Genomic DNA, 12,078 nt, shown 5'->3' on the forward strand with positions numbered 1-12,078 from the left:
GCATTTGCAGGAACTGCTCATATATTAATACATAAATATTGTAGTTGTGACACAAAACAAAAAGTTTTGGGAACATTCACATACAGAGGCCACAAATTAGAAGCATGTACTTAAGTCCATCCCTATTTAATATAGTACTTAGGAACATGCGTAAATCCCACTGCAGTCAACAGGACTTAATTAAGTCATTCAAGTTAAGCACATGATTAAATGCTATGCTCAATTAAGACCATAACTGCTAAAGTTTTGAACAGTATGTAATTCCCTGTTTCGGGTAATAAAACGGAGGGAACAAAATAGGATAAAAGTCTTTTCTCTGAGAGTTGAGAAACACTACTGTTTGCTTACAAGGCTGTTCCAGTCTCCAAGGTAAACACAATTAGTTGGTATTTTCAAATATGTGTTAGTGCCCTTAAGACCAAAGTGTCTTATTTGTAATTGTACCAGCCTATCAGACAAACTTTTAAGTAGACCATTGCACAGGCTAGTTAGGACAGGGGCACAGGGTATGTGTGCGCGGGAGGGGGGTAAACAGGACACAAGAAGCCCTTTACACTCTTTCAGGCAACAGTGTAGGAGGCAGCAGAATCTTGGTGCTTGCACTTCTTGAGCACATCGTGAAGGGAGTGTTAGCACTGCCAGCAGTTCTAGACAATCCAATGCCCATGTCCCCTTTGGCATCTGTTAGAGGCTGCTGGTTTGTGTGAAAAAGCATAGTGAACACTTTAAACAGATGTAGCAGCTGCCACCTCAGAGATCCTACTCCAGGGATCTTGGGGGCAATCTACTTGTCTCTTTTCTCAGCAGGAAACTGCTGCAGGTACATTGCATTACCACACAACTCCTACATACCTTTATAGAAAAGTCCTGTAGAATTTAATAGGGATAAAACCAAAAAGGTTATACAGAAATTACTCTGAAAACCTATGGAATTTTATTAGGAGTGAAAACTACTTAACATATATTTTACCAATCTTATGAAATTCAAGAGCAAGGATATAATTTCCTATTCAACTCCGTCAGATGGTTAAAACACTTACAGAAAGATATCTTGTTCTGTTAAATTATATAGGACTTTTCTCCATTAGTGATATACCTCTTTAGAAGCCAGTGTGACACCTGTATTATGCACAAAGCAGAATACAGCAGACAGACTAATTCAGAGCTTTCTTTTGAATTAATCAAATGTGCATTAATTTTTTTTAAAAAAAGCACATTCATTTCACCATATTCAAATACAATTTTCAAATACAGAAAGGGCTATCCATACTAAAACCAAGAGAGTGGAAAGCATTTATGACTAATTCATTAAAGCCAATTTTAAAACTGCAATGACAAGGCTGTTTCCCTGTTCCTTCTCAGAAATTTTAAAAAAAGGACAAACATCTTCCATGATATGAAGTAATCACTTGTTGGGTCTCACTTTGTAAACCTAGATTCTAAAGTATCTGAAATGAGAAAACTTTCTTCTGTGCTATGTATAAATTAATGCATTAGAGAAATGGTCGGAAGTAAATAGGATGAAATTCAATGAGGACAAATTAAAAGTACTCCATTTAGGAAGGAACAATCAGTTGCACACATAATGGAAAATGACTGCCTAGGAAGGAGTACTGCAGAAAGGGATCTGGGGGTCACAGTGGACCACAAGCTCAATATGATTCAACAGTGTAACGCCGTTGCAAAAAAAAAGTGAACATCCTTCTGGGATGTGTTAGCAGGAGTGTTGTAAGCAAGACATGAGAAGTAATTCTTCTGCTCTACTCTGCTCTGATTAGGCCTCAACTGGAGTATTGTGTCCAGTTCTGGGTGCCATATTTCAGGATGGATGTGGACAAATTGGAGAGAATCCAGAGAAGAGCAACAAAAATGATTAAAGGTCTAGAAAACATGACCTATGTGGGAAGATTGAAAAAATTGGGTTTGCTTAATCTGGAAAAGAGAAGACAGAGGGGACATGATAAAAGTTTTCAAGTGTGTAAAAGGTTGTTACAAGGGGGAGAAAAAAAATGTTTTTCTTAACCTCTGAGGCTAGGACAAGAAGCAATGGGTTTAAATTTCAGCAAGGGAGGTTTTGGTTGGACATTAGGAAAAACTTGCTAACTGACAGAGTGGTTAAGCTCTGGAATAAATTGCCTAGGGAGGTTGTGGAATCTCCATCATTGGAGATTTTTAAGAGCAGGTTAGACAATCATCTGTCAGGAATGGTCTAGATAACATAGTCCTGCCTTGAGTGCAGGGGACTGGACTAGATGACCTCTTGAGGTCCCTTCCAGTTCTATGATTCTATGATTACACAACTAGTTGCGAGACAACAGTGGAACACTGGGCATCAAGATTCCTAGGTTCTTATACAACATCACCCCTCCTTTCCCCATGTACATACATATATACAGGCCCACACACAATGATGTCAGTAGTCTCAGGCACCAAAACTTCTCAAATAGTCCTTCAAAAAGCATGATGTTATGAGGCTCAAACAAAGATTGGCTTAACACTGAAGTAGTCATCCTGGCTGTTGAGATTACTTACTGGATGGAATCAAGAAGCTTTTCAAATATTTCCAAAGCTAGCTAAAAAAGCCTAAGGCCAATATTTCAAAATTGTCCACTATTTTTGGTTGCCAATTTGATACGGTATAGCTATCCATATCTCAAACTGGGTACCCGAAACATTGAGCCACCAATAATTAGAGGCCACTTTTGAAAATGTGGGTGTAAATATTTAACTGCTTCATTCATCTAAATTTAGGAACTTGTATCATTTTGCATTTATATATGCTACACAGAACAGCAGAGCAAAACACGGGAAGTTTTATCTGTGCAACAGAAATAACTGTAACTAAACCACCAAGAGGGATACTTTCAAACACACAACTGGCAATGAGAGATACCTACCTCGCACTACAAGTCAATGGTAGTTAGATACCTCACTGTCATTTGTGCCTTTGAAAATGTAACCTCCTTAAAACTACAAAACTTAGGGTAGGACAAAAATATTATAAGTCCAGTACACAGGAACAAGGATCCCCAAATTAACTGTTAGTTACAATTTTTTAAAAAAGAAGTCTACTGCATTACTATTAAGTGACAGGAGTACAATATGAGCCTAACCTCAAGCCACTGAAGTGGCAATGGGCTTAAATTGGAGCAAGGGAGGTATAGGTTGGACGTTAGGAAAAACTTGCTAACTGTCAGAGTGGTTAAGCTCTGGAATAAATTGCCTAGGGAGGTTGTGGAATCTCCATCATTGGAGATTTTTAAGAGCGGGTTAGACAAACACCTGTCAGGAACGGTCTAGAGAATATAGTCCTGCCATGAGTGCAGGAGACTGGACTAGATGACCTACTGAGATCCCTTCCAGTCCTATGATTCTATGGTAAGTGAACAGAAAATCTCACATGGGTTTTGATGGGCTTTGGATCAGGCCCTATATGACCAGATGAACACCATGCCATTGTGGGGCAACTGTAATCACATTTCAGTGACAAATATAATCAATGTGTATTTTTTATGCAGCTGGTATTTATTTTTTTCAGTGGTAGAGTTCATTATAATGGAGCACATTATCTTGCTTGTCTAAAAAGCTATAAAGACAGCAAACATACAACAGCCCCCATCTCAGGTGCTCAAGAGGTCATGAAGCTGTAAGGTACCCCTCCTCATCTTGTTCCCCCCATGCAGAAGATGGGCATAATGTGAAATCTTGAGCTGCAAGGTTAATGCTACTAGTAGTTTCTGCAAAGAGGAAGTGGAGGAGGTAGGGCTGTTGTTCAGTTCTCTCAGAGTACAGCCACAAGCAGAGCTAGCCATCCATCCATATGCTACACCCTCATAAGTGAAGGCTAAACTTCCTGCGAGCTCAGTGGAGGTTTGCATCACCCCCAAAGGGGAACAATGATTAAATGCCAGAATTGGGCAGAAAAAACTGAAGATGGTATTGACAGTAGATGGGCAATGTGTGGAAAAGCATACGCCCACGGAAGAAAAGTGATGTCTTTTGCAAGAAATACCTATGTAACAAAACTCTCTCAGAACAGAACTGATTTCTGCATCATAAAATGGGTTATCTTTATTAGACCAAATATTTATTGAAGCAGTGAACTAGAACCCAAAAGTTAGATTCATTTCTTACTTTGAAAGAGCTATTGTACGACATTTAATTCATACCTTTGAATGGGACACTGTCGACTAGTCTGTTTTTAAAAAATGAGTTAAAAGTACTTTCAGGTAGTACTCCGGCCCCCTGTCAGTTAGTGCACCTTTACAATCATGCTTTCCTGCTGTTTTGTAAGTAGTTTTCTCTTCTCTTTTGCTGCATGAAAGACCCACACAAACAGCAGCAGGGAAAACTGAATAATGGACTATGCAGGAATAAACCATGAAAGATGACTAAAGTGAAAGATTAAACTAAAACAATGGAGAAAAATGTTTTGCCTCTCTAAACAGTTGCATTTATAAGAGTCGGAGGTGTTTCTTGTACCAACAGTAGGCACACATTTTTCAGACAAAAATGTGATTTTTAACTCAATGGTGTCCCTTTAAAGTGTAACTACATTTTCCTGCCTGCAATTTTGTCAAGTAACTAAATCTTATATGAGGGCATCTGGATAAATTGCCAAGATAAACATTTTTGCTTAACTTAATGCATTCTAAAAAACACAGCAAAATAGTGATTATACAACTAACAACATTGGACTAAACTCATTCCTGTTATAATTGTTGTAGCCAATTAATTTATACCACATATTAATTTGGCTCACTCATTTTAAATGTATGTGATCTATTTCTTCATGTTAATCAATGCAGGAGTTTGAAATTTAGGTCACTTCATTTTCAGGCTACAATTGACAACAAAGAAACTGATGAAGTTTAGAAACCAGAAACTTAACAGGATAAAAAGAATAAGTCACATTTAGAGGAAATCAAAGTTACATTTTCTCTCTTTGAAGAGATCATCTTTGGATAAATGCCAGGACTTGTGCTTGGCCATGTTGTGGGGAAAACTGTACAAGAAGGCAGTCTTGCAGCTTCATAATAACATAAGAATGGCAATACTGGGTCAGACCAACATCCACCTAGCCCGGTATCCTGTCTTACGACAGTGGCCAATGCCGGATGCTTCAGAGGGGAATGAACAGAACAGGGCAATTATTGAGTGACCCATCTCCTGTCGTCCACTCCCAGCTTCTGGCAGCAGAGGTTTAGGGACAACAAGAGCATGGAGTGGCGTCCCTGACCATCTTGACTAATAGCCATTGATGGGCCTATCCTCCATCAACTTATCTAATTCTTTTTTTGGACGCAGTTACACTTTTGGACTTCACAACATCCCCAAGCATCGAGTTCTACACGTTGACTGTGCATTGTGTGAAATGTACCGTCATTTGTTTGTTTTCAACCTGCTGCCTTTTATTAATGAAGTTGCTAGACTTTAGAGAAAGAATAGCATTATATCCGTAAAGCTAAAAAAATACTGATTAAAAAGCAAGGCCCTTGGAAGCTCAGTGCAAAAAATACCTTTGCTCATCACTAAATTCAGCAATATTGCATCCTCAGAAACAAAAATAATGTAAAATTAATATTCAGAACTTAACTAGCATTTCCTGCTAAATGGTGTACAAATAAGATTACAGTATATTTGGGGAAGTGGAAAATGCACTTTTAGTTAACTGTACAGAAAAGCAGCATCTAAATCCAGAATACTTACATTATTGCATTCTCCCAGGAAATATAGTGCAAATCCATCAGCTTTTGTAGCTGCCAAAGCAATAATAAAAGAAGTAATTGTACTCAGAGGGAGAATCAAACTTTTGCATGTTCTCCAAGGTGAAACCATAGACTCATTCCACTTAGGACAATCACCTAAACTTCTGAACGTAAAACACCATTGATGTATCCCCTAAAACTGCACAGAAACCCTGCAAAGTTAGTGGCATATGATAATACTATCTGTTTCCCCCCCCCAAATTTAATATATTTGAGACTTAATTGGAAGCTGCAACCTGATAAACTTACCTAGTCTTTACTTCATGTCTAGTGAATGTTACATTGCATGAATACATATTACAGCATAAGAATTAAGTTAAAATACACATCCACAATGTAATCATATAGAACATAGATAGCACATTTTCCATCAACAGAAGAAAAGTTGTTTCCCATGTATAGAGCGTAAATATCTCTGTCCTTGCCTTAAGATACATAAGCATGGCAAAACAACAAATAAGCCTCAAATGCTGCCACTAAGTGTGTATGACAGGATTGTTTCTAGTTTCTGTGACATGTGGAGGCCTATGTTTTCCATAGCTGTTCTGTATTAAATTCATTAAGACACTCCAGGGAGTAAATATCTGCTGGCAATTACTGCAAGACTCAGTTGGTGTTGTGAGGCATAAGGCCAAAGGCTAAGTGTTTAAACATGAAAAAGTGCAATAATCCCTTAGAAATAAACCATCAGAGGTATCTTATTGCTAAAACAAAGAAGAACTCTTGGAAACAGAAGAACACATCAAGCCTGTGCTTTTACACTCAGCATTACAAAATAGGCTTAACACTTTGGGCACAAATAGACCTCTCTGCCTGTCAGTAATGCTATCTCCTGTAAATGCACAGGTCTGACTGATTTCCTCATTTTTATGAACAAATAAAACACTCCAGGCAGTGCAGTTCAGGGAAATGATTATATTTTGAGGGCGGTTAAAGTCAGTTGGCCTTCTACACTTGTTTGACAGAACCAAAACTCCACTGTCTGATTACTTAATTATTGACATGGATATGAATCACATCATTGCCAGTCAGTGAGAAGCTCATTCGTATTTGAGTTCAAAAGTCATTTCTAGAGAAAATATTATATGTCTATTGGACATTACAGGAAAGAAGAGCATTGTAAGTTAAGGAAAGAAAACTTACTCTCTAGTCTACTAGGTGTATGGAAGGATGTGCTGCCTTTGTCTCTCCTCCAGTCTCTCATTTGCTCTCTAACATAAACCAGTACTGACCAGCTAGGATGAAGTTGAATTAGAACCCTCAGGGATTCTCAAACTTCATTGCACCACGACCCCCTTCTGGCAACCAAAATTACTACTTGACCCCTGGAGAGGGGGCCAAAGCCTAAGCCTGCCCATGCCCCTCTGCCAGGAAGCGGTGCTCAGGCTTAAGCTTTGGCTCCAGACCCCAGGAAGTCTAACGCCAGCCCTGGCAAGCCCATTAAAATGGGGTCCCGACCCACTTTGGGGTCCCCATCCACAGTTTGAGAACCGCTGCATTAAAGTGACGGTAAACAAATACAGTCCATTTGAAATACAATACACATAAAACAGAAGAACCAGCTTCATGTTACAAAGTGTCAAAAGTGGTAGGGGTATGGGGGAAAGGTTGTAAAACAACTATTTGCAAAGTATGTGAGGCAAACAAGCCTGAAGAGATGCTTTCAATGCAAATCTGTCTGCACTCACGTTGGTTAAAATTTGGGGTGAGGGGAGGTGATGGAAGCTTTACATTTTTACCGGAAACGTGTTTCACTTTTATTCTTGGACAATATTCTGTTTCACAAAGAGGCACCTGTATCACATCAAAAAGTGCTGTAACTCTATAGAGTTTTAATTTATCTTCTAGGAAAACACACATCCAAATCACCTCACTTTTGTTAAAGGAGCAGTCAAGATTTGCAATAATATTGCTGATAGCTAATTCCACAACTTTCCAAAGCAATCTGTCAGGCAGCACCAAAACCAGAATAATCTACCAAGTGGTTTGCTTTGCAGCGGGCCCTGATCCTGCCGCTGGACTCACAGCTGGGTGGACCCTTGTCCCAAGTTGTAGTTCCACTGACATCAGTGGGGCTCCATACCAATGCAAGGGCTACTTGGCGTGGATGCAGTTGCAGGATGGTGTACCAAGCACGTACAGTTATTCTGTAATAACTATATTTTTTAATAGCATAAGTAATGCACAGAGTACCAAGACAAGGCTTCAAATAAAGGGCATCAAATCCTTTTCCTTACCTATTTTAATGATGCTGCTCAGTTCATATAAGAGAAGTTGGTTGTCTCCGCCTGTATCCAACCGTTGTTCTATGTAGCTGTTCAGTTCGTATACCACTCCTTGCATATTTGTATCCTGGTACTATTGACCCAAAGAGGAAAAACCCAGTTTAGAACAAACATATTCTACAACTTGAAAAAAGCGTTCTCAACATACGTATAGAAAAATACACAGTGGATGTAATGTATCTAATCAATCCTCAATTGTCCCCCTAACCCAATTGCCTGAATATTCACCTCATGGCCACGTGATATGAATTAGCATTCCATGCTGTAGCCAGCTAGTCAACTGTTCAAAACTTAACTAACTTTAGTAATCTTGTAGCCGTGTTAGAGTAGCCGTGTTAGTCTGGATCTGTAAAAGCGGCAAAGAGTCCTGTGGCACCTTATAGACTAACAGACGTATTGGACCATGAGCTTTCGTGGGTGAATACATCTGACGAAGTGGGTATTCACCCACGAAAGCTCATGCTCCAATACGTCTGTTAGTCTACAAGGTGCCACAGGACTCTTTGCCGCTTGTATCATCTGCAAATTTTGCCACCTCACTGTTTACCCCTTTTTCCAGATCATTTATGAATAAGTTGAATAGGACTGGTCCCAGAATAGATCCCTGGGGGACACCACTATTTACCTCTCTCCATTCTGAAAACTGACCATTTATACCTACACTTTGTTTTCTATCTTTTACCCAGTTACCAATCCATGAGAGCACCTTCCCTCTTATCCCGTGGCAGCTTACTTTGCATAAGAGCCTTTGGTGAGGGACCTTGTCAAAGGCTTTCTGAAAATCTAAGCACACTATACCCACTGGATCCCCTTGGTGTACATGCTTGTTGACCCCCTCAGAGAATTCTAATAGATTGGTGACACATAATTTCCCTTTACTAAAACCATGTTGACTCTTCCTCAACAAATTATGTTCATTTGGTTCTTTTGGGTGTGTAGGCACATTTGACCAACCACACTTATTGATGGATTCAACACACAGCTTACCCCAGGCATCCCAGAATATGGTGTGCTGTTGTTTCTGCTATTGCTTTCTTGCATAGATTTCTACTATTTGTATAATTCCCTCCACACTTTCTGCCACAAATACAGAACATATGACCCTGTACATCTGAGAGTCATTTGGTTTCCTCATTTCAAAACAAGTAAATGCTTGCTGAGTGAATAGCATTAATTCCCAACAGCTTTATTTAAACTAAACTTTTGTCATCAACGGAACTTAATACTGACCAAAAATGCTGATGGGAGAAGAACTCATTGTTTGACCCATAACCTCTTCTTAACTACCTTAATACTGTGTCCACCTATCGTTCCAATAGACATGTACAACTGCATAATACCTGGCAGCTCAGATACCCTCCTTGAGGTTAAGGTTGTTTTTAAATTATATAATTTTTTAAATTATTTTTGTTACAAACATTCCTGAAACAATATTAGGTGACAGTGGATGTGTGTGTTTACATTTTGGAAGAGAGTGTAGTGCTTACCAAAAAGAACATCTACTAACTTTTTTAGAGGTGCACACAGTGCAAGTAAGGTGCTTGGCAAGCTTCGTCCACATACTGGACCTGGTTCTCCACTGCCTTGCCCCTTGCGTAGTCATTTACACCTTTGCAAGGGAGTACAATCAGAATGGTAGTATTCTACATATAACTTAGCACTCACTTTGCACAGGCACAAGTAACTACACAAAGAGCAAGGCAATGAAGAATGAGGTCTGGTGTTGCCAGCATACTTGAGCCCAGATCTGCAAACTCATGTTGCCACAGTCTGGGTTTCTCTAAAACCAGGACTGTAAATCGTGAAAAATTGCACATTGGATTTGTTATGTAGAAAAATGTCCTCAAAGGACTTGGGGGTGACCAAATTCATTTTCACCTGTGACCTACAGTAATCAGGATTTGAAGCTAAATCTTCAAAGGTTAAGGCTTATATTTTAACCCGCTCCATCATCTACATCAATCTATCAGCATAACATCATAACTCTTTACTCAACTTTCACATAACTCAGAACTATGTATACATTGTAATTATGCAATTATGTGAATAAACGATGTCACCTTTGTAACGTGTTAGCAAACATTTAATAAATCTAAGGAGACTGAAGTTCCTGCACACATTTGTGCAACTGTGAAAATGCTAGCTGCATAACAAGAGTATTAATTTGTAACATGGCAGATTTCCATCCTGAGATTATCTGGATTTGACAACGGGCAAGATGAGCAGAATTTGTTTAGAATCATAATCAAGTCATTTTATAAGAGGTTGATGAGGTCTAAGACAAGTGGAAAATAAAAAGCTAAATCAATCACTATGACTTTGGACCTGTACTGGTTTCATTTTATAATACAGACTAGCACATATTTTGTACAGATTTGGCAAAATAAAATCTAAACTGATCCCAGCTGATGAAAGGAATTCCTCAAACAATTCAACCTTCAGCAGGAAAAAAAAAGGCATGCAAACATGGTTATTTGCCAGCACATAACTATGAAAATATTTAAACTGTAACAGGAGTCTTGAAGTTTAAAAATTACCAAGAACACTCAAATCTAACTAACCCCTTCCTCCGCCTACTCAACACTTTGTGTATCAAACTGATGACCCTACCAATATTTTGGGGCTCTTAATTGGGAAATCTAAATTTCAATGTCACTAAACTAAGGCAGCATTAATCTATTTTAATTAACTCTATCAGTGCCAGTGATAAAACTGCATCCTACTGACATGTTAATTGTACTAATCACCTAAATCATAGTACCATAAAATGGGATAATAATTTAAAGGACAAATCACTTTGTAAACACCCATGATTAAAGAACTTTTTGCAGAGCTTTTTCAGAAATACTTCTAGCACCTGTTTATCTTTAGAACATATGAGTGACGCGTAACAGCTGACAAGAAATCAACAATGAAAAATAATTGGAAGAATACTGCTAGATTTTCTATCTAAACAAAAGGACGCACACTTTTTTTAGAAAGCTGCACAAAAATTACAATGATCGCTTAGTCCATGCAGAGATATTGTGACTTCAGAAAGAGTCAGATGGATGTGAGTCATTCAATATGAAGAATTAAGTAATCAAAAAGTAAAGTGTATGTTACACTAAATGAAACATGAATAAGTATGAAGAACTAAAGTGACAGATTAATCTGCATGCCTTGCTGCTTATAAGGTAACTGTGCCAGGAACATTATTCCCCTTGCTAGTTGGGGGGAGGGGGGAATTCAACAAAAAAACGACTGATATAATCTGCTGTAACAGAAAGGCTATGGTAATAGGACTCAATGTCAGTAAATACAAAGTTAAAAATCAGTAGCAGACATGTACCTATCTTAGTGTTTTTTATAGTTTCTTACAGTGTTTGCAGAGTTCCTGTGGTAAAATAGTTAACAACAAAATTGATACTATAGTAATTATTATTATTATTTTCTCCCCCCAAATCAGTGATTCCCAGCCTGTGAGGTACAGCCCTGTCCTTTTATGTGATCTCAGTTATTCAGCAGAATTCACTTTGCAGTGCATGAAATTACCTACAGGATTTTAAAAACTAGGACTGTAGCTTCCCTTTGATGTGCGAGACGGGAGTGCTAGATACATTTTGGGACTATAGAAGGATTGGAACTCAGAAACCTCTCTGGATGAGGTGAAGAGAGGTGAGGAAGCCACAAAACATGATGGAGGAAGGGGAGGAAGTAAGAAATATCACAAGCTTTAAAACAACATTGCTTGAGACATTTAAGAAATGAACTGGCCAGAGCACTAGAAAATATTTAGGATGGATTTGGAGCTACTCTGTAATAACCTTAGGGTGACCAGACCGCAAGTATGAAAATCGGGAAGGAGTGGAGGATAATCGGCATGTATATAAGACACAGCCCCGAATAATAGGACTCTCCCTATAAGAGTGGGACATCGGGTCATTCTAAATAATGTATGAATATCATATATTCTAACCATTTGACTGTTGTAAGGGGGGAGGCTGTTTACTGTATGAATACAAAGGGTTCATTCAGGTAGGGGC

General features: G+C 38.7%; 1 protein-coding gene across 2 annotated transcripts in view; it reads right to left on the bottom strand.

The window, feature by feature from the left end:
* PDE10A (phosphodiesterase 10A) overlaps positions 1 to 12,078 on the bottom strand; it is a 565,357-nt gene that overhangs the window by 86,851 nt on the left and 466,428 nt on the right. For both annotated transcript variants that reach the window (XM_074948747.1, XM_074948749.1), the window contains 2 exons: positions 8,006 to 8,126; positions 5,710 to 5,759 (listed from right to left, as the gene is read on the bottom strand). In XM_074948747.1, coding sequence (XP_074804848.1) covers positions 5,710 to 5,759; positions 8,006 to 8,126 — 171 coding nt within the window. The remainder of the gene's footprint in view (positions 1 to 5,709; positions 5,760 to 8,005; positions 8,127 to 12,078) is intronic.

Source organism: Natator depressus, chromosome 3 (assembly GCF_965152275.1).
Source record: "Natator depressus isolate rNatDep1 chromosome 3, rNatDep2.hap1, whole genome shotgun sequence".
NCBI classification, from domain to species: domain Eukaryota; kingdom Metazoa; phylum Chordata; order Testudines; family Cheloniidae; genus Natator; species Natator depressus.